The sequence below is a fragment of the Sorex fumeus genome, unplaced genomic scaffold, assembly GCF_029834395.1.
Source record: "Sorex fumeus unplaced genomic scaffold, SorFum_2.1 ptg000072l, whole genome shotgun sequence".
NCBI lineage: Eukaryota > Metazoa > Chordata > Mammalia > Eulipotyphla > Soricidae > Sorex > Sorex fumeus.
Window position 1 is genome coordinate 16,158,167 of NW_026606129.1, and position 23,812 is coordinate 16,181,978.

The window sequence follows — 23,812 nt, forward strand, 5'->3', positions numbered from 1 at the left end:
AGAATAGATGAACTTCCAAAGAATTAACAGATATGCCCCGAAAAGCATAGAAGATCAATCTAAGCACAATGGTAAGAAATCCCTAGAGGTTCTGCCCAATCCCCAAGCAAGGTAAACTCAGTCACCCCTAGAGTAATGCCCAAAGGATTGGGAAGGGGCTAGCTCAGGGCGACTATGCAATAGAATTTTCTGCAACAACAGAAATGTCCATATTTCTAGTTGTAGTAGCCGTTAGCCACATGTGGATGGTCCAATGAACCAAGGTCTGAATGTCTGAGGAATCAAGTGAATTAAAATTATTTTTACTTAAAAATATTTGTTGGTTCACACCCAGTGGTGCTCAGGGATTACTTCTGGCTCTGCACACATGAATATATATATCAGGTGGTGCTCAGAAGATCATATGGAATGACAGAGACTAAACCTGGGTTAACCTCATTCAAGGAAGGCACCCAACCTACTGTCCTATCACTCTGGCCCCATAATTTTTTAGTTTTTTTTTTATTTGGGGGGAAATACCTGCAATACTCATAGGGATATACTACTCAGAGGCAGTACTCAGGGGAAATACTATGGGGCTGTAAGTACTCAGGGCTCCGTGCTCAGGGATCATTCCTCACAGTGCTCAGGGGGACCATATGTGGTACAAAAGATGTGAACCAGGGTCAGCAGGAAGCAACACGAGCATCTTATCCCCTGTACTATTACTTCTGTCCCAGGAGTTGAATGAAAAAATATTAATGGGGGCTTGAACGATAGTACAATGGGAAGGGTGTTGCCTTGGATATGGCCAACCTGGGTATAATTCCTGTACCTCATATGTCCCTTGAGCTCACAGGGAGTGGTCCATTTGCTGCCAGGAATAAGCCCTGATCACCACTAGGTGTCGCCCTTGAAAAAAGAGAAATATTTACAAAGAGAAGTGAGTGGATACCTTCCACTGAACCATCCCCATATGTTACCGTGTTTGGAGTAAAAGCCAACCATTGAAGAAACAAAGTTTGGGCAAACCAGCCTCCGCCCGCCCTTTCTACATTCCTTTCTTCCACAGTTGAGCTTTGCAATGTCTCAGGAAAGATCATCTCCTCTCCCTCCCCAGAATGCTCCTAGGCTCTCCACACTCTGAGAACTGTGCCAATGCATGATCTGAGGAGAAAACTGACACTGAGGAGAGAGGACAGACCAGGGAGAGCCCAGGGTGGCAGGAAAATAAAAGGGAATGTTGTCTTGCATCTTCTGCTCATGACGGGTTCCAGACAAACCACAGGCTTTGGAAAATGAACACAGACAGTGATCATAGTGGGCTGCCAAGGAAAGCAAGAATCAGAAATAAAAGCCCCCATCTGCTGCCATCTGCTCCTCACACAGCTCTCTACACAGGCTGGGTGTGGCTGCAGCCTGCCCTGCTCCTGTCCCATCAGTGGCTTCACACTCTGACTGAATGGCTGTGTTCCAGCTGCTTAATCATCTTTAGCGGTCTCCAGAGGCTCTTCAAAGCCACACAGAGCACCGGGAGTTGGAAGGCTGCCAGGTTCACAGAAAGCCTGTCTACCTCCCTTCTTTGTCTCTACCAACCTCTTCCCACCCCAATCTGCCTTCTAGGTATCTCTAAGGCTAAGTCCTCTGAGAGACTGTATATACCCTACACATTGGTCCTTCTCCCTTTGTTTAATCACAGGACCACTATTCTAAGAGTAATGCCCTTTGTTTCTCCTTATGCAATGATAGATTCTAACTCGTTATCATTTTAATCAATTTTCAGCACTGGCTTGGGAAAGCCAACTTAGATCTATGTTTCTTGAGTGGAAAATAAGTATTCAGTGGAAAAAATGGAGTCTATGAATCAGCCATGCTGACTGCGTTGTCTTCCGTGAACCAAATGATCCTAAGTTTCCAAATAACTGTTAAAAATTTCTGGAACCTAACCCACTTTGAAGAGACCTGCTGTAATTGATAGCTATAAATAAATAAATCCCCAAAGGTTGAACAGATTGCAGGGGAGAATGAGGTCACATACCTCATCTTCCCAGCAACAAATGGAAATAAAATTAGTATTATACCAATTCTTCTTTAAGTATGATGTACATACACTATTATAGCTACTAGTGCTGAGGCAGAAACAACTATTAATTATTCATAAGTACTTCTAATCTTGAGAAGATGGCAAATAGAACCTGCAGACTGAGATTCAGAGACAAACCCCATTCAGCCTAATTTTTTCTAAGACTGTCCCCCAGAGATAACTCATCACACATACATACCTGTCATTATAATGAATAGTTCTTAGCTATTCTCTCACTTCAGATTCCGCAATAGAAATGTCATAATTAGATAAGGATTGGATCTGGATTCACAGAGAACCGAGGTAATTATTAAGTTTATAAAAAAAAAAGTTGGTATTTGGGGTCAGGATAATAATTTAAAAAAGGAATCTTTAGTATGTATTTCCTGAATAGTTAAACAGTTTCTGCAAAACACATAAAAATATATTAAAAATATGAGACTAATATCCAAGGACAGAAGAAATAAGGTCCAGGAGGATGGTGCATGGTTAGAAGCTGGCCTCAAGTGCTGGAGGGAGAAGGCAGTTGGGATAGAGAAGGGACCACTAGGATGATGATAGTTGGAAATGATCACTCTGGATAAGAGTTGTGTGGTGGAAGTGAGTAAAGGAACAAATATGATAGCCCTCTCAGTACCTGTAGTGCAAACCATAATTTGCAATTATGCCCAAAAGGAGAGAGGGAGAGACAGAGACAGAGACAGAGACAGAGAGAAAGAAAGAGCCTGCCATAAAGGCAGGCTGTGGGGGGGGGGGGGGTGGGAAGGTGCTGGTGGAGGGTGGGGAGAAGGAAACTGGGAGCACTGGTGGTGGGAAATGTATACTGATGGAGAGATCAGTATTGGAATATTGTATTACCGAAACCCAATCATGAACAGCTTTATAACTGTGTATCTCAGGGTGATTCAGTTTAAAAAACAGTCTCCCACATTCTTATATTTAGAAGGCTGTGACTTTTTGTAAGACTTTCCTCGGCCTAAAGTGTCATTTTTTGTAAGTCTAACATACTGGTGCTACTGTCTCATATATTTCTAAAATTCTTTACATAATTCTAGGAACAGGTTTCTATTTTTTTAAGAAGTGGGATTGAGACAAAAAGTTGCTACGCTCAGAGGGTATGGTGCCTTCTACAGATCAATCTGTACCTGTGAGACGAGTGCATCACAGCCTGATGGCGCCTTCAGACTTCTAGATACTCCAAAATTGCTGCTGTGCCTCTGGCCAGACCCCAAAAACTTGGGCAAAGTTTTCCAAGAAAATTAGGTATGTGGGAGACACACCCACAATCCACCTCCGGCTCAGCTATATAACTGGAGGCAAGGTCTCTCTGGTTCCTTATCGAACTGCTTAAAGGCCATGATCCCAGAAACTCAGAGACAAATCTCGGAACCCAGGGGCTTTTGGCAGAGATGTTTTCGGTCCCCGCAATGGGTTACCTGTGCCAGACCACCACAGGGGGAAAAGGGTGTTGTCCCTCCACCTGCTCCCCCTTGACAGCTTGGTGGCCGCCATCCTCCACAGCCATTGGATAGTCAGGTTTGGGTCCACAGTGACAATACACACAGGTCCTCACGGGATGGGGATGGAGCTGGCCCTTTCCTCCCCACCCTAATGAGACCCCTGAGTCTCCACCCATGAACAGCCTCTCTGGCTCCTGATCAAGCTGTATATCGGCCATGATCCAAGAGACTCAGGAACAAATCTCAGAACTCAGCAGGTTTTGGCAGAAATCCCTCCAGATTTAATGGTTAAAATTTCGGAATTCCAAAATCGCGAGACCACTACTATGAATGCATGACATCATATGTTATTCATAACCAGCCAATAGAAAACCAATTGTCTACTGTTGTCTTTTCGGCAGATCTGAGTGTTGGGGTAAAATCCCAAATAATAATGGTGGGTCTGGTATCAAAGTATTTAATGTAATCAAAGTAGACAGAGAGTAATGTGGAAATCATCTGCCCCACAGGTAGGGGGAGGGTATGGGATGGGGGGTATACTGGGGTTTTTGGTGGTGGAAAATGAGCACTGGTGAAGGGACGGGAGTTTCATTGTTGACCAAGACTTAAACCCGAAAGCTTTGTAACTGCTCTTACGGTGATTCAATAAATAAAATTATAAAAAAGGGGAAAAAAAGAAAAATAAGGTGGCGTTCAGACCCAATTCAATCAGCCTAATCAATGGATGAATAAATAGCAATACTCCTACATAAAAAAAAAAGTTGCTATGCTTTACAGCGGTCTCCATGGAACTGTTGTCTCAGCTTTCTTGGAGATGTCCTTTGAATTTGGCAAGAAAATGGAGATGCTGCTAATAAGAGCCACTTTCTTGAAGTTTCACATAATTACAAAGACATAGGATTCAAAGGTTAATGAACTAATTTAGATGACAAAACTTTTTGCATAGATACCCTCTAGTCTTAAATCATAAGGAAGTTACACATCTGAATCTATTTTTTCTGTGTTAATAATAATAATGAGTATAAAGGAAAATGTAGGAATGTAACTCAAATTCAGACACAGCCCAAGATTAATTTTCTGAAATGGGAGAAAAGTTCTCTAGAAAAGAATCAGCATATTTCTCTCATAGGGCAGGAATTCTATCTTTTCTGATATTTTATGTCCTAAGTGTTATTACACAATTCTGAGCTCAAGTGAGTAAAATGTAAAGAAACTCTCTCCTCTGAACAAACCTTTGTGGGTTTCAGATCAGGATTGTTTGAGTTTTTGTCTTGGAGGAAGTCATTAGAAGACTGTGACAGTCTTGGAAAAAGCTCAACAGGGCAAAACAATCGAACATTGGAAAAACCCCAGTGAGGAGTCTAGGAGGAAACAACCACAAGAGTGAAAAGCAGGAACAGAACAGAGGGGAAATGACACAGGCTCATGTGTTCTTGCTCCCGTGGCATCCAGGTCAAGAGCAGGTGGGAAGATCTCTTATTATATCCCTGATGGACTCACTTACCTGACCAGATAGGAGGTCACCCTCTTCTATATCCTCCTCACGAAACCAGAGTGGACACACTCTTCACACCACTCATCTTTTAAGGCTCAGAGAGGACTTAAGTTAGTTTCCATAACATAAATATCTGGACAGTTAATAAGCTCTTCCCTGGATTAAGCTGAGCTAAAAATCATAACATAGTGAAGAAACAACAAATACTCAAAGGCAAGAGACACTGAAAAATGGATCTTTAATAGGAAGCACATCATAAAGTGGGGTGGGGAAGGTGGGGGCAGACACTAAGGTGGAGGGGGTAGCAGTGAAATATTTTGGGGGTATTTTATTGCATGAAACACTGCCAGAATCAATACTGTAAATAACGATGCCTAAACTAATTTTTTAATTATGTAAGATTCATCTTCAAAGGAGAAGAGATTTCCCTCAAAAAGGATCTATTGCTAACATGCAGAGGAAATTTTCCACATGATATGTAAACCAGAGTCACAGTGAGACAGAAGAGATTCCCTTGATAGAGGCTCAAAAGGTCAGAAGTCTCAGGAGTATCAGTCACTAGAAACTTAGAAATTTTTTAAATTTTCATTTTTTTAAGGTTAACATAGAGTTAAAAAAAACTAAAAGAATATAGAATAACAAAAGCAAAGAAATGAAAAATCTGTTTGTTGTTCCCCCACATAGAAATAAAAGATAGCAAAATATAATAAATCATTTTATGATTGTAAATGGGCTGGAGCAATAGCACAGCAGGTAGGGTGTTGGCCTTGCACGCCGCCGACATAGCTGACCTGAATTCGATTCCTCCGCCCCTTTCAGAGAGCCCGACAAGCTACCGAGAGTATCTCGCCCGCACAGCAAAGCCTGGCAAGCTACTCATGACACATTCGATATGCCAAACACAGTAACAAGTCTCACGATGTTACTGGGCCCGCTCGAGCAAGTCGATGAACAATGGGAGGACAATGACAGTGACAGAGATTGTAAATGCTTCCTAGAAGAGACCAGCAGAAATGCGTCAAAATGCAACTTTTCAGTACGTGAAGAACTTTCTCTTGTGTTTCAGGAAGAGAAAAAAAACATTCATCTTGAAAATGAAGAGATGCTTTGAAATCACATTAATAAAATATATCAAATTCCAACTCAAAAAGACCTTCCTTTATTCTGGTCATAAGATGCCAAAGATTTCAGAGTAAGTGCATGGCTATAATGAGGAACGGGCCCCTCATAACCTGCCCCTCTCTCGGGCAACAGACAAATCCCTCGAACTGCCCACTACCCACTCACCAGATGTCCGACTTGGTATCATAGCCTTGGTGTTTCAGAGCTTCAGGACTCATATAATGGGGAGTTCCAGTTAAAGTTGTGGCAAGATCACAGGATCCCATTAGGAGTCGAGACACTCCAAAGTCCCCTTGAAATATAAGAATCAGTTTTTATGGGAACTTTAAAACAATGAAAAATCAGCACCAGACATTAACAACCATGGTCCTAATTTGACCATATTAGAATACAATGATTCAGATCATTTTAAAGGAGGGGAAAAAATGACAATATGTTTTAAAGTAGACAATGCTGGTAAGTGAAAAATATAAGCTTGAGTTTTCTTCCTCTGCCAGGTCAGTCATTATTATAACCCAGGACTTCGCTTTCCCTGCCGATCAGCCCCTGGCATCCTCTAGGGCCCTGGGCCGCCCACCATCCCTGAGTCTCTTTCTGTTCATCCCAAATGCCGTGCCTGGTTTTCTTCCTCTCCCAGGTAAGTCATTATTTGAACCTGGGCTACAGTAAGACAAGACAAACCCCTACAAGCACAACAAGCCCTTACAAAAAGATGGTACAAAACCCCATAAGAATAATCTCTCTCAATGTCAATGGTCTAAATTCACCAATTAAGAGACACAGAGTGGCAAAATGGATTCAGAGACAGAACCCAACATTCTGCTGCCTACAAGAAACACATCTGAACAATCAGAAAAAACACAGACTCAAAGTCAAAGGATGGAAAACAACCCTGCAAGCAAACAACCCCCTCAAAAAAGCTGGAGTGGCCTAACTAGTATTGGACAACATAGATTTCAGGTTGAAAAAGAATAGAAGGGACAGTGAAGGCCATTTTTCATTAATCAAGGGATATGTACTGCAGGAAGAAATCACACTCCTAAACGTATACACACACACAGAGGGACCAGCCAAATACCTACAACAACTGCTAAAGACCTTTAGAAGGACATTACAAGCAACACAATAGTAGTTGGAGACTTCAACACTGCCTTATCACCCCTAGATAGATCAAGAAGATTAAAACTCAGCAAGGAAATAATGGCTCTGAAGGAAGATATAGAAGACAGACGGCTAATAGATCTATACAGGACTTTATATACCCCAAAAAAGAATACACATTCTTTTCCAGTGCACATAGAACATTTTCCAGAATAGACCATATGCTGGGCCGCAAAGCATACCTCAAAAGAATCAGGAAGATAGACATTGTATCAACTATCTTCTCAGACCACAATGCACTGAAGATAGAAGTTAATCATGTACAGATGCAGAAAACCAAATCAAACACCTGGAAATTAAACAACTCAATGTTGAACAACAAGTGGATCAGGAAAGAAATCAAGGAAGAAATCAAAAGATACCTGGAAACAAATGAGAATGAAGACACGAGCTACCAGAACCTATAGGATGCAACTAAAGCCAGGTTAAGGGGAAAATTTATAACTCTACAAGCATTTCTCAGGAAGGAAGAAAGGGCCCACATAAACAACATGACTTCACAGCTCAAGATCTTAGAAAAGGACAAACAAAAGGAGCCCAAACCAGGCAGAAGGAAAGAGAAAATAAAACTTAAAGCAGAAATCAATGACATGGAAACCAAAAAAAAAAACAATCTGAAAGATCAATGAAACCAAAAGCTCGTTCTTCAAGTAAATAAACAAGATAGATAAACCACTAGCAAGACTCACAAAGAAAGAGAGAGAGAGAACCCTAATAAACTGAATCACAAATGAGATGGGGGATATCACAACAGATCCAAAGAAATTCAAAAGATCATCAGTGACTACTTTGAAAGTCTGTATGCCACAAAGCAAGAGAACCTAGAAGAAATAGATAAATTCCTGTATTCCTATAATCTCCCAAGGCTGAATCAAGATCTAGAATACCTGAATAGTCCTATTAATATCAAGGAAATTGAAACTGTCACCAAAAGTCTTCCCAAAACAAAAGCCCAGGTCCAGATGGATTCATTAGTGAATTTTTCCAAACATTTAAAGAGGACCTATTGCCAGTTCTTCTCAAACTTTTCCAGGAAATTGAAGAAACAGAAACTCTCCCAAACAGTTTCTATGAAGCTCATATCTCTCTAATACCAAAAGTACAAAGACATCACAAGGGGGGGATGGGGTGCTGGGGTGGGAGGGCTACTTGGATCATTGGTGGTGGAGAATGGGGACTGGTGGAGGGATGCGTACTCAATCATTGTATAACTGAAACCCAAGCACGAAAGTTTGTAAGTCTACAACAGTACCTCATGATGTTTCACTAATAATATATATATATATACACATATATATGTATATATATATAAGATTGCTTGGGGAAAGATGAGTTTAAGACAAGAAATTGAATTTGATGTAATTTCTGGAAGTAGGGAGAACCTGCACCTTTAAACAAAAAATGTTATCTCACGTCTGAAGCACCATAAACGAAATGATTCTCAAAGAGCTGAACAGAATGATTTGCAATTTCTTCTTGGGGAGCATTTGTTCTTAACACACAATAAAGGAAAAATTTAAATCAAAGACGCAAGCTTCATCAAGAACATGACTTTTCAACTTTAAATCTATCAGTTTTCTGTAATTGCCTGACAGGATACATGATTTATACCTTCCCTCTCTAAGAACTTCTTACAGAAAGATTAAACATTGAATAAGTGACATGCGAGGAGATACAGTTCTGAAGAAGAGCTAAAGGTTAAACAAGGCCATTTTATTAACATTTTAATGATCTATGATAACTGCTAACTGCTCATGATCAAATAAGAGGGGAAACCTATGATAATTAATCAAACTAGTAAAACAAGTCTCACCACCTGCAAAGAATCCAGCATGGAGTAGGACTTGGAAGGACTGGAGCAGAGATAGTATAGCAGATAAGGATCTTGCCTTGCATGCAACTGACCCAAGTTCAGTCTCCAGTTGGCATATGGCCCCCAAGCCACACCAGGTGTGATCCCTGAGTGCAGAGCCAGGAGTAAACCCTGAGCACCACTGGGTGTGGCCCCCAAATTAAAAAATAAATAAAAACAATCTTTTCTGAATCACAGTGTGAGTGAATAGCTAATGTATTCCATGTCAATTGGTATTAGATATTAGAAGCAAAGCAATGAATTTTGTTGGCCCCAACCAAGAACAAATAATTAAGAATTTTTAATAACTCAATGATCACTCAACACTTCTTGGTACTGTATACCTCAATTTGACATACTTATGACAGTGAGACTATAACTCCTGGGATTTTAAAGTACAAATATTAAAAAAACCTTACCAATTTTAAGTAGATTATTTTTCAGAAATATGTTCTTTGATTTCAAGTCTCGGTGAAGTATCCTCCTACAAAATACAAAAAAGCACATACAATTTCATGCAAAATTAAAAATAAATCTTAAGTGGTAAATTCCAATACAAATAACATATATAGATATAATAAGTAGTATAAGTCACACATAAATATACACTCCCATTGAAAGATCTTTCAATGTTTAAAAGCTGAAAATCCTCATTTTCTAGTTTCTCTGAGAAAGTAGGAGTTTTTGTCACAAGAACTTGTAACTGGTAAAAAGAATCGTGTAGTTTCAACTACTTCAATAAGACAGTTCTGACCATGGTTTGATAGGATCTACAGTGTTAAACGCAATAGTTTTAGATCCATTCCCATAAAGCTTCATAATCTATGATATGCAACCTATTATTGTTGTCATATAAATATCATTATTAAAGATATAAATGTACTACCATGCACATATTATTATGCAATTAATACATAACAATATGTGGCCCAAATGTTCATATTTCATATACTTATTGTAGTAAAAATATTGATATTGATGTCATTTAATAACAGATATCACTGATTAAAATTTACTGTACCCCAGAGCACTGTAAATCATGTCAGTTAAGGTCTTAACTTCAAACTATAGGGAGCACTGGGCAGCTTGAAAATCCTCACAGAAGCAACAACTCACAAAGTTAAATCAAGCATGCAAATATCTTCACATAGGCACAACTGAGTTGACAAGAAAATGAGAAAGATCATGATCTGCCTGCAGGAACTCTGGGTTATATCCTCAGCACCGCATGATCCCCCAAACACCACCAAGAACAACTATGAGCACTGAATTGGGAGTAGCCCAGGAGAACCACCAGGTATGGCCCTCAGACAATAAAAAAAGGAAGAAACGTAGAGGAACAGGAGTGTGGGTGGTAGGTGCTGATTTATCCACTGCAGGGAGAGATGTCTTGTATCTGACCTGACCTGGTGGCTTGTGGAGCATGGCAACAGGCACCAGAGAAGATAAGATCCGTCCCTGCATAGCAGATAAGACCTGTCCCTGAATAGTGACCCAGTAGGGAGTGTCTGGGCTCATTTGAAAAGCACTAAGTATCCGACCTTTAGTCCCACCCAACCCCTCAAGAATTATCACCTACTCTAGTCATTCCTAAGTGAGTAGTCATTCCTAACTACAGCATCTAGCCCTGATTGGGACTGGACTGGGGCAAAGCAGAGTTGGTGAATAGGTCAGTAATGCTAAACTTTATGTGATTGGGCCATTCTCTTAAGCTGAGACCCTCTATAAAATAAGTGTGTATTTGGCAATAAAGTGAGTGGCCATCAGCTGTCTTCCAGAGTGGTTTCTCCGCCCACCCATCATCCTTTGCCCCACGTCTGCCCAGACTCGGTGAGCAAAGTGTCTGGGCACATTGGGGAAAAACTGTCCCCTAACATGGGCTCACTATAAAGACCTCTCAGAACTACCCTGAGCCCCTGTGAGAAGGGGAGAGCAGAAACTCATACACAGCCATAAAGCCAGGATCCTATAGAGGATCCACACCTTCAGTAAAAGGCTGGCCTGAGAAACAGATATTCACCCGGGAAAGAAAATGACAAGAGTTTATCTGTATAGTCTGAACTGAGTGGAGGAAAAAAATAAAACAAAACTCCATATTTTGCAACCATTATCTCTTTATTCATTCACATTCTGGATTCAAATATGCAGTAGCTGCATGACCTCCAGAATCACAATCCAAGAAATTAACATAAAAATTGGTCTTCTGCTGCTAATACCCTCCTTGGGGCACCTGGCAGAAGCAAATGCAAACTAAGAGTCAGCAAAGAGCATACTATACATTAGGCCCCTGAGAGTCTCAGAAACTCTTAACAGGATACAAACCATAAACCATATTTTAAGTGATTAAAGTCATAAAGGAATAGAAATGTGAGCCATAAATAGGACAGTATCCTCCCCAACAAAAATAAATAAAGATAGCACAAATTTGAGGGGGGAAAAAAGCAGAATTTCTAGGGGGGAAATAGAGTTATTAAAATGATAAAATCAAGACTAGGATCTCAGGGGCTGAAGCAATAGCACAGCGGGTAGGGCACTTGCCTTGCATGCAGCCGACCTGGGTTCAAATTCCAGTGTCCCATATGGTTCCCTGAGCACCGCCAGGAGTAATTCCTGAGTGCATCAGCCAGGAGTATACCCCTGTGCATTGCCAGGTGTGACCCAAAAAGCAAAAAAGTAAAAATAAAAAAATAAAAGAGTAGAATCTCAAGTTTCCAACTATCATGGAGTACACATATAGAATAGTATCTCCCACCTCCAAGAGAATACTGCACAATGTTAACTTAAAATTGTGTTATTGTAGTTTAGACAATCTGGTTGTAATAATATCTAGGTTTGTAGTGTTGACATTCGTCACTAACTAAATACCACCATCACTGGTGTTCATGACCTTCTGCCACTGTCTTTTGTCACCTCTGGTCTCATCTTTTAAAAAGCCATATCTCTGAAGAGATCAGTTTATGAAAGCAAAGGAAGGCTGCCAGCACTCCAGAGGAAAGAAGAGCTTCACACAGTGAAAACCATGCTTCATGCTCAAGGCCTGTGGCCTGTGCAGAGTGTTCTGACCTGAATGAAGCTTGATGCAGTTTCACTGGGTTTGTAAGATAACAATTATAGTTCAGCACCATGAAGAAGTCAGGACTTAAGGGGCATATTCCCCAGAGAAATAGGAATAAAAAGGTAAGAAGTCAAACATCTTGGTGAAGCAAGATAATTTTTATTGAAATTTATTTAGAAAGATGTGAGGGAAGAGAAAGAGAAGAAAGAGAAGCTTGAGAGCAAACACAATCTCCAGGTAGAAATAAACAAGCAAAGGAACAGAGACAAGCAATGAGATTGTGTTCAAGGGAGAACACAGGCTTGAAGAGCAGGCATATTTAACAAATATTCAAAATGAACTATGATGAACATATTCAAGAAAATTAATGACACAGTGGAGAATTGCATCAGAGGATTAGATTCAATATCCATTTTTAAAGGGTCCAATAAAAATTCTAAAATTGAAACAAATATAATTTTTTAATTAAGAATTCAGTTTATATGTTTTGAAGCAGATTAGGCAGAAGAAAAGAGGATTTAGAAACTGGAATGGTAATTACTTTAAAAATTCAAACTGAGCACACATACACATGTGAAAAACTATCAGATACAAATGAGCAAATGGGTCACTAGAAAGAGTTCTCAGAAGTAGAGGCTAGAACGTGAACATGCAACATTCATCTCACAGATACTCTAGACAAAGAAAATCAAGAAGAGGCAAAATACAAAGACAGAATAATGGAAATTTTCAGCATTCAGACCAACATGCAGTAGCACAAGTTCATCTGTAAAACAAATCTCATGTTGGAATTTTTGGAGAGAGGGAATTAAAGAAATACACAACTCGACACACCTTCTATCCTGGAGAATAAATAACAAAGACAGAGAAGACAGTGAGAACTAGATGAAAGAAAATTAACATATTAAGAGTGGCAATCAGATAATGGAATAGAAGATGGCTTTTTAGCATTAATAAACCACTGAGAAGACAGAAGGCCAACTTGTAAAACAAAACATTTGTCAACTTAGAATTTTTCACCTGATAATAAACAAATTAAATATAGCATTTTAAGCTAAAATAAAAAATACTGTGAAAGAACCAGGAAAACAAACAGACGCCTCCAAGCAAACCAATAAATTTAAAAAACAAACAAAAAACCCCAAACAGGAGTGTTTAGCTTTCACACAACAGAAGGATTCCTTTGAGGGAGAATAGGATTGTCCAGGAAAGGCAGTCTGTGCCAGGGGTAAATTGAGGGGCAGGTGGACATGAGAAAATCTACACCAGTGGACGTTTCCAAACTGATGGTAATGGTGATGGCGAGCGCAGAGAGGGGAGTGTTAGAGAAAACAGAGCTGAAATCCTGAGTAGACACAATATAAAAAAGGGAGGAACATAACTGAAGTTAAAATCTTTGTAATGTTTTAAAGGGTAGATAAAATCCAAGATATCAGGAGAAATTACCATGAACAACTTTATCCTGGTATGCTGGAGAACCTAGAAGAAAAGGACAGTTTTAGAATCATCTAATCTGCCAAAACTGAGTGTGGAGGAAATAGAAAACCTGAATTGGCCAATCACAAGCAAAACAACTGGAACAGTAATCAAAAATCTCCCAAGAACAAAAGCCGTGGTCCAGATGGTTTCAATGGCCTATCAAAACTTAAAAAAACACTGTTTTTAATCCTTAAACGCTCTTCCAAAAAAATTGAAGTAACAGGACTCCTTCCTAATAGCTTCTGTGAAACCAACATGACACTAATATCCAAAGCAGATAGAGATCCTAGTAAGAATGAAAATTTTAGACCAATTTCCCTGTTAAACATCTACACAAAAATCCTGAACAAAAACCTTAGCAAACCAAATCCACTAGCATATCAAAAAGATCTAGCATTATGATTAAGTGGGATTCATCTCAGAGATGCAAGGATGGTTCAACATCACTTAATCACTTAATCCCCGTTATTCATCGATTTATTCGAGCGGGTGCCAGTAACGTCTCCATTCATCCCGGTTGCGTGCTAGCGTAGCCCAATGGTATCTGTTCGTTTTAGGAACATGTAGAGCCTCAAACCGATCATTTAGGGTCTTGACGAAGAAGTCTGACCATCTTATAGGTGGGCGTCCACGTGATCTTTTGATGTCTCGTGGAATCCAATCAGTAATGGCTCTAGTCCAGCGGTTGTCTGTAAACCTCATTACGTGTCCAGCCCATCTGATTTTTGATGTCTTGGCAAATGAGACAGCGTCCCTGATTCTTGAGCGTTGACGAAGATCAGAACTCCGGATTCTATCTCTCATTTGAGTGAATCGTGATATTCCAAGCATAGTTCTTTCGATTCCTCTTTGAGAGACCCGAATAGTGTTCTCATCCTGTTTTCATAGGGTCCAGGTCTCTAAGGCATATGTTAATGCAGGAAGAATAGTGGAATCAAAGAGATGTGCTCGTAGCTGGAGGTTCTTTGTCCTTTTAGCTATTTCTTCAATGCTCTTGAAGGCATTCCAAGCCGCTCTCTTCCTCCTGCGCAACTCAGGTGCCAGGTCATTCATCATGTTGATTTCTTGACCTAGGTATATATAACTGTTGCATTCGGAGATGGTGGTTCCATTGAGAGCGAATGGAGCGTCAGGAACAAGGCTGTTTCTCATAAACATTGTCTTCGTAAGATTCAGCTGTAGTCCGACCTTTCCACATTCACGGTCAAAGTCGTTCAGCATTTGTGCCGCTTGGTTGATGTTTGGTGTTATTAGAACGCTGTCATCAGCAAAGCAGAGGTGGTGTAGTTGCCGACCATCTATCTTCACTCCCATGTTTTCCCATTCCAGTCGTCGCATGATGTTCTCGAGGGTGGCACTGAAGAGTTTTGGTGAAATGGTATCACCCTGCCGAACCCCTCTCTTGATATGGATGATTACTTCTTTGTAGAATGGTGAGATCTTGGTAGTGAATCCGCAATAGAGCTCACGAAGGATCCTGATGTATTGAGTTTGTACGCCCTGATTGGCTAGGGCTTCCATGACCACTTCCGTCTCAACAGAATCAAAGGCCTTCTTTAAATCAATGAACGTTAGACAGAGTGGTATCTTGAACTCCCGAGATACCTCAATGAGCTTGGTTATTGTGTGGATACGGTCGATGGTACTGAATCCTTTTCGGAATCCAGCTTGTTCACATGGTTGTCCTTCATCTAGTGTTCTGCTAATCCTATTCAGGATGACTCGAGTGAATAGTTTGTAGATGACAGACAATAGGCAGATTGGGCGATAGTTGCCAATGTCGTGGATGTCTCCTTTCTTGTATAGTAGTACAGTCTTGCTGGTTTTCCATTGGGATGGAACCTTGCATTCAGACAGGTAGCGTGTGAAGAGTCGAGCCAATGTATTGATGAGTACTGATGGTAAGTTCTTCAGGTGTTCAGGTCTGATCTTGTCTGGGCCAGGTGCTCTTTGTTTCTTTACCGACGAGATGGCATGTTGGATTTCGGAAGGGAGAACATTGGGAACGACATATCCATCATGTGGTATGTGGTATGTGGGCAAGTGGATGTGGCTATTAAAGAGATCTGAGTAGAAGTCATGAATAATCTTCTCCATTGCCCTTCTGGAAGATGTGATAGATCCATCATGATGTCGGAGGGCAGTCATCTTGGTTTTGTAGTTGGTGAAGGACAGGCGGGCATTACGAATGTTTTTCCCAGCTTCTGCTGCATCTACCAGTACTGCTGCTCTCCTGTTTTTGAGGTCATCTTTGATGGCTTCTCTGCACTGTTTTGCCAGTTCGGACGTTTGCTTGTGGTTGCCTGAGGTACGTGCCAAGCCACGTTGGCGAATAAGTTCAAGAGTGTTCAAAGAAAGACGGTTTTTTGTGGTTATCTCTCTCTTGGCATTCCTTGCACAATCATGGAGGTGCTAAATCATTCGATCGTATTCCTCATCAATGTTGTCAATGACGGCATCTTCCCATGTTGCCGCAACAGAGCCAAAGAGTTCCCAGTTGGTGGTTGTTCTGGGAGTCCTCTTCTTAAACCTTGCATTCTTTTCTCCTCGTTCTGTGAGGTAGAATTTTGCACGAAGAAGACGGTGGTCTGATCCCGTTTGGAATTTTGGGACAACAGCAACATACACAACATATGGTTCAACATACACAAATCAATTAACATAATACAACACATCAATAAAAGGAAAGATAAAAATCAGATGATCATGTCAATCAATGCAGAGAAAGCTTTTAATCAGCTCCAACATCCCTTCATCACTTGATCACTTGATATCCCGTTAGTCATCGATTTGCTCAAGCAGGTGCCAATAACGTCTCCATTCATCCCTGTTGCGTGCTAGTGTAGCCCAGTAGCATCTGCTCATTCTAGGAACATGAAGAGCCTCAAACCAATTGTTCAGAGTCTTGACGAAGAAGTCTGACCATCTTGTAGGTGGCCCCGCGATCTTTTGACATCCTGTGGAATCCAGTCGGTAATGGCTCTAGTCCAGCCCATCTGATTTTCGATGCCTTGGCAAATGAGACAGTGTCCCTGATTCTTCAGCGTTGATGGAGGTTGGAACTCCGGATTCTTTCTCTCATTTAAGTGAAGCGTGATACTCCAAGCATAGTCCCAAATAGTGTCTCATCCTGTTTTCGTAGGGCCCAGGTCTCTGAGAGTATGTTAATGCAGGAAGAACAGTGGAACCGAAGAGATGTGCTCAGAGCTGGAGGTTCTTTGTCCTCTTAGTTATTTCTTTGATGCTCTTGAAGGCGTTCCAAGCTGCTCTCTTCCTCCTGCACAACTCAGATGTCAGGTCATTCATCATGTTGACTTCTCGACCTAGGTACACATAACTGTGGCATTTGGAGATGGTAGTTCCGTTGAGAGTGAATGGAATGTCAGGAACAAGACTGTTTCTCATGAACATTGTCTTTGTGAGATTCAGCTATAATCTGATCTTTCCACACTCACATTTATTATGAATGAACATCCATTCATAATAAAAAAAAAATCCTCACCAGTTGAATTGACCCTATCTGCCCCTTCAGAGTCTGAATTAAAGCACGGATTTTATTTTTAACTTTTATTGGTGAAACACCATGAGGTACAGTTATAGACTTACAAATTTTTGTGCTTGGGTTTCAATTATACAATGTTTGAGTACCCATCCCTCCACCAGTGCCCATTTTCCAACACAGCGGGTCCCAGTATCCCTCCCATCCCCCATTCCCCCCCCACCCCCCCCCCCCCGCCTCTGTGGCAGGGCATTCCCTTTTGTTCTCTCTCTCCTTTTGGGTGCTGTGGTTTGCAAAAGAGGCATTGAGTGGCAATCATGTTCAGTCTATAGTCTACTTTCAGCATGCATTTACCATCCTGGGAGGATTCTCCAAACACCCTTTATTTGGTACTCCCTTCTCTATCTGAGCTGCCTTTTCCCTCAGCATGTGCGAGCTCGCCTCCAAGTCATGGAGTGAACCTCCTGGTACTTATCTCGGCTATTCTTGGGTGTTAGTCTCCTATTTTGTTACTTTATGTTCCCCAGATGAATGCAATATTTCTATGTCTGTCCCTCTCTTTCTGACTCATTTTGCTTAACATGATACTTTCCATGTAGTATCACTTGTATGTAAATTTCATGACTTTATCTTTTCTAATAGCTACATAGTACTCCATTGTGTAGATATACCAAAGTTTCTTTAATCAGTCATCTGTTCTCAGGCACTCAGGTTTATTCCAGATTCTGGCTATTGCAAACAGTGCTACAATGAACAAACAAATGCAGATGTCACTTCGACTATACATTTTTGCCTCTCTGGGATATATTCCCAGGAGTGGTATTGCTGGGTCCAATGGGAGCTCAATTTCTAATTTTTTGAGTATCGTACATACTGTTTTCCCAAAAGGGCTGAACCAGTTGGCATTCCTACCAGCAGTGAAGGAGGGTCCCTTTCTCGCCACATCCACGCCAGAACGGGTTGCTTTTGGTCTTTTGGATGTGGGCCAGTCTCTGTGGTGTGAGATGACATCTCATTGTTGTTTTGATCTGCATCTCCCTGATGATTAGTGATGTAGAGCATTTTCTCATGTGCCTTTTTGCCATTCGGATTTCTTCTCTGAGAAAGTTTCTGTTCATTTTGTCGCCCCATTTTTTGATGGGGTTGAATGTTTTCTTCTTGTGGAGTTCAACCAGTACTTTGTATATCCTTGATATCAACCCCTTGTTGGAGGTGTATTGGGCGAATATCCTTTCCCATTCTGTAGACTGTCTTTGTATTTTGATCAGTGTTTCTTTTGAGGTGCAGAAGCTTCTTAGTTTAAGATAGTCCCATTTGTCTATCTCTGTTTTCACTTGCTTGGCCAGTGGTGTGACATCTTTGAAGATACCATTAGCTTCAATGTCATAGAGGTATATCACAGATTTAAGGAAATATTCCTCTCTCTTTTTCTGACCGATGGTGTGAGCTGGGATTTTTCCTCCCATCTGCCTGGCCCTTTAACTGAGCGACTTAGACCATTCATCTCCCTGGTTGTCATGCTCTCACCTTTGGGTTGAATTACACCACCAGCTTTCCTGAGTCTCAGTCTGACAGAGAACAGGTCATGGGAGTTCTCTATTCCAGAATCACATGAACCAGTTCTTTAGACAAAACTCCACTGTAACCTTGGTCACTATCTCTCTTTTTTTCTATGTTGATCTCCTTATTTCTGACTTTTTCTCCTCATTTTTATGTCTATCTCATTTCTATGTCTTTATCTCTCGCTCTATCTCCTATTCATTCTCTTTCTCTGCGGAGTCCTGACTCATTTAGTGCAATACCATCAGTGAAGAACTAAGAACATAGATACACTGGAAAATCAAGGGGTCCGAGAGATAGTTAACAGGGACTTAAAGCACTTGTCTCCCATACAGCTGACCCCAATCAAAATCCCTGGAACCACACATGATTCCCAAGCACAGTACCACCAGATGTGGACCGAACCCCCTCTCCACCCCCCAAAATAAACAAACCAGAAAAACTAAGAACACGGTTACAGAAGAGATGAAAATGCTGTTGACTCCGCTGGCACTTCCCTGTACTTATTTTAATTTGGCTTATTTATACATTTGTGATGTTCTAAATCTATAGCATACAGCAAAAACAGTTATAAATAGTGATCCTCATAGCTGAGAATATTCACAGTTCACTTGAGGCTAACTTGAGAATGGAGTACTAAGCTTCATTCCTTCCCCGGAGCCTGAACTTCTTGTGCACAAGACAGAAATATGTTATTTTTAAAGGTGTTTATTGAGGCGGGGTTGGGGGGCAAGGAGGACGGCGGTTTATGTCAACTCCCTATAGCTTTTTGTTTGAGGGACTTCAGAGTCTTGTTCAAAGCTAGAATCTCTATCTCCGTTCTTCTTTGGTGGCAGAATGCATTGCCTAATCTTTGAAACATCATCTTCTCTGGACTCAGCAGAAACGGGCAGAAGGGAACTCACTAATAGTGGCAATGTCTTGGTCACCTGGTTTGCCCCTGGTGCTAAAATGAAACCATGAAACAAAACAAGCTCCCTGGCACTTGTGTCTGTTGAAAGAATTGCTGGATGAGCTGTGATTTCTTCAGGCGGACAGGCAGCTTTATTGCAGGGCATCAACTCGTTTGCTAGTGACCCTGAGCTCTTGGGAGCTGGTGCTTTTCCATGGGGGAGAAAATAGGCCAGACACAGGCCTGAACTGACTGCCACTTAGAACCCTTATTTGTCCCACAGCTTATAGTCATGCACAGTACTTCACCTCGACACCAGCGATGGGCTAGAGGCTCCTGGCCCTGCCTCTGTTACCTCCTGTCTCTTCTTACTTCCCCTCCCTCTATTTCTTTCCTTCCCTATTCTTTTCATTTCTATAATCTAGGGTACAAGGTAATCAAGGTAACCCCTCTTTGATACCTTGCAATCTCCTGTCCTGTTATCCTCTATACCAGAGACAAGTGAGATCATCCAGCCTTTGCCCTTATTCTGACTCGCTTCACTTAGGATGATATCCTCTAGTTTCTAGTTTCTTCCAAGTTACAGTGAATTGCATAATTCCATCATTCATTGCAGCTGCAATTGTATTCCATTGTGTATACATAGCCCAGGTTCGTTATCCACTCATCTGGACCCCTGGGTTGATTCCATATTCTAGCTATTGTGATAAGTGCTGCAGTGAATAACTGTGCATATATGTCTTTATGAATGGATGCTTTTGTGTGTTGGGGCTAGATATCAAGAAGTGGAGTTGCTGGGTTGCATTTTCTTTTTAGAGAAATCTCCATCCTGTTTTCCATCTGGGTTGAGCCAGACACAACATTCCCACCAGCAGTGGATGAAAGTTCCTTTTTCACCACATCTTCACCAATACAAGGTTTTGATACATTGTAGCACCTATCAGAAGGTTCTAGTCTCATCAGTGTCTACACAACAAAATAAAGCTCTCTACAACTGTCCTTGTCTTTCCTTCTCTCACAATGTATCTGTCTCTCTAAGAGGGCCCTACTTTCCTAGCTCTGGGTCTGTGTCTGTGTCCCCATCCCCTCTGTTTCATGAATCTGGAAAGCTCTGACAAATCTTTCACCATCTTCATCACCTACCTTGAGTCAAAGATCACTGTTCCCAAGAAGTCCTCATTGGTCCTCTCAAACAGAAATGTGATCCCTCTTCTGATCTTTGTAGCACTTAAAAAATACTTTTCTTGGACTCTTATCCCTTGTTTTAAATGAAAGTATAATTTATAGTGTATAAATATTAAGCTTGATGATTTTGGGCATCTATCTATCTAAATATATATTACCCTTCATCCTCTATACAGATGTGAGATATGAAACATTTCCGAGGCCTGAGAGATAATACAGGAATTAAGATGTTTATCTTGCATGTGCCAAAAAACAAACTTAGTTTATTAATAAAATATTCCCAGAATATTAAGAATATTAATATTAAGAATCTAGGTTCTTAATCCCCCATTCCTGGGAAAATCCATTTTGGAAGGTAATTTCTATTCTGGCTGATCATAGATCAGTTTTTGTTCTCAAACTCCACTTTAATGGAATCTGTGCTAACCACTCTTTTCTAGTTTCTTTCACCCATAGAGTGCCTTTGAGATTCACCCAGGTCATAAATATCAAGTGTATGTTCCTTTTTTCCATAGCAGGATTCCACTGTATATCCATGCCACAATTTATTTCACTATTCTATTATTAGTGGACATTTTCCAGAGTTGGATTATGACAAAGAGGCCATTTTGTCCATGTCTTTTATTGGATATGAGTAATCATTTTTTCTCTCAGGAATAGAATGACTGATTGACAGGAAATTTAAATGTTGAATTTTGAGATACTAGCAAACATTTTTCAAAGTGTTGTCATTCCAATTCGTTCCCAAATAGCAACCCAAGAAAGTTCCAGTTGCTTTTCATACTTGCCAACATTTGTCATAGTCATCAGCATTCTTAATCCCTTCCAGGATTCATGTCCTCATTTCCATAACGAATTACAACCACAAACAACAGCTTTATATAGTAATATAACTTTGTATAATATAATATAATATCCATATATAACATATAACTTTATATAATAATATAATGATGCCTATTCCCTAGTTCTATAAAGCAAGCAAGGACAGTCCATTAGTCCATTATCCTTAGTTTACAGATGAGGAAATTAAGGCTCAGAGTGGTCAAGCTGCTTCCCCATGACCACAATACAAGTAGAGAGAAAAGACACTGACCCCAATGTTCCTGGTTTACTCCATTATTTGGGTAGATGCTTGATCTCCATTAGTTTATTAATAGTTGAGACTAACATTCAATTCTAACATTATTATTTAGTGAAGAAATGGAATTTGATATAAAAGTTATATTTCTCAGGGGTCTTTGTGGGTGCTCAGGGCTTACTCTTGATTCTCTGCTCCAGAATCACTCTGGGTGGTGCTCAGGGAGCCAAATGTGGTATCAGAGATCAAGTTGCCTGGTCCGTATTTGCCTGGCTTGTATTTCTCAATTTATGCATAAAATTTTAGAATAATTGGATGCAATAATAGCAAAAAATAAGAGGCATTATGAATAATGCTATCTGAATCAGAAGACATTTCATACATATAGATCCACAAATATCCAAACATTTCATTCTGTGTTTTGAAATAAAGGATTCTGAAGAAAATCTAATCCTTTCTTTGAAGGATTATTTTAGCTATTATTAAGAAGATCCAAATGTACAAAAACATTGGTTCCTAAACCAACAGGATTTCATTTATATACAGTTTTGCACACAGAGATAACAAACTTGTCATCTCTACATGTGTTGCTTTCTCCTGCACAGCTCACAAATATGCCAGGGAACATTTTTTAAAAACAATAACAAAATAAATATCAACATAACTGTATGTATATAGAAGTCCTATACCCATAAGTTTATTAAAAGGTTATTTGATGTCCTTTTATCATTGTCTCTTGGGATAGAGCAAAATCATTCAAAGATACTTATGAATCGTTGACAAGTCAGAGGATATCCATATTATCAAGCATGTGTTTCAGAAAATACATGGGAAAGAGAGTAATACAATTGTTTTTCATGCTATCTGGGGCTGGAGCGATAGCACAGCTGGTAGAGCATTTGCCTTACACGTGGCCGACCCAGGTTTAATTCCCAGCATCCATATTAGTCCCCTGAGCACCACCAGGAATGATTCCTGAGTGCAGAGCTAGGAGTGATCCCTGAGCATTGCCGGGTGTGACCCAAAAATCAAAAAAGAATAACAAAAACAACAACAACAAAAAAACCCAATTGCTGGGGCTATAGTGCTGCCAGCAGGTCAATCTGTACCTGTGAGGTGAGTGCATCAGTAGCCTAATGGAGCCTTCAGACTTCCAGATACCCCAAAATTGCTGCTGTGCCTTTGGCCAGACCCCAAAAATTTGGGGCAAAGTTTACCAAGAAAGTAAATGGCTAAAAGTTAGGCATGTGGGAAACACACCCAAAAACCACCTCCGGCTCAGCTATATAATTGGAGGCATGGCCTCTCTGGTTCCTGATTGAACTGTTTAATGACCATGATCCTAGAGACTCAGAAACAAATCTTGAAACCCAGTGGCTTTTGGCAGAAATGCATCTGGTCCCTGCAGTGGGTTACCGGTGCTGGGCCACCCAAGGTGGGAATAGGTTTCGTGCCTTGGCCTGTTCCCCCCAGCGGCCCAGTGGCCACCATCCTTCAGAGGCCACTGGACAGTCAGGTTTGGGCCCCCAGTGACGAGACACACAGGGCCTCATGGGACGGGGGTGGAGCCGGGCCTGTCCTCCCCATCCCAACGAAACCCCAAGTCATCGCCCACGAATGGCCTTTCTGGCTCCTGATCAAGCTGCTTAATGGTCATGATCCCAGAGACTCAGATACAAATCTTGAAACCCAGTGGCTTTTGGCAGAAATGCGTCTGGACCCCACAGTACGTTACTGTCGCCAGGACACCCCAGGGAGGAAAGGGTGTTGTCACTCCGCCTGCTCCCCCTTGGCGGCTCGGTGGCCATCATTCTCCAGAGGCCATTGGACAGTCAGGCTTGGGCCCGCAGTGACAAGATATTTTGGGTCTCACGAGATGGGGGAGGAGCCAGGCCTGTCCTCCCCACCC

General features: G+C 40.9%; 1 protein-coding gene across 3 annotated transcripts in view; it reads right to left on the minus strand.

Moving 5' to 3' along the window:
• Positions 1-23,812, minus strand: part of NEK11 (NIMA related kinase 11) — a 237,654-nt gene that overhangs the window by 136,914 nt on the left and 76,928 nt on the right. For all 3 annotated transcript variants that reach the window (XM_056129480.1, XM_056129479.1, XM_056129478.1), the window contains exons 4-5: positions 9,572-9,636; positions 6,305-6,431 (exon numbers count right to left, since the gene is read on the minus strand). In XM_056129480.1, coding sequence (XP_055985455.1) covers positions 6,305-6,431; positions 9,572-9,636 — 192 coding nt within the window. The remainder of the gene's footprint in view (positions 1-6,304; positions 6,432-9,571; positions 9,637-23,812) is intronic.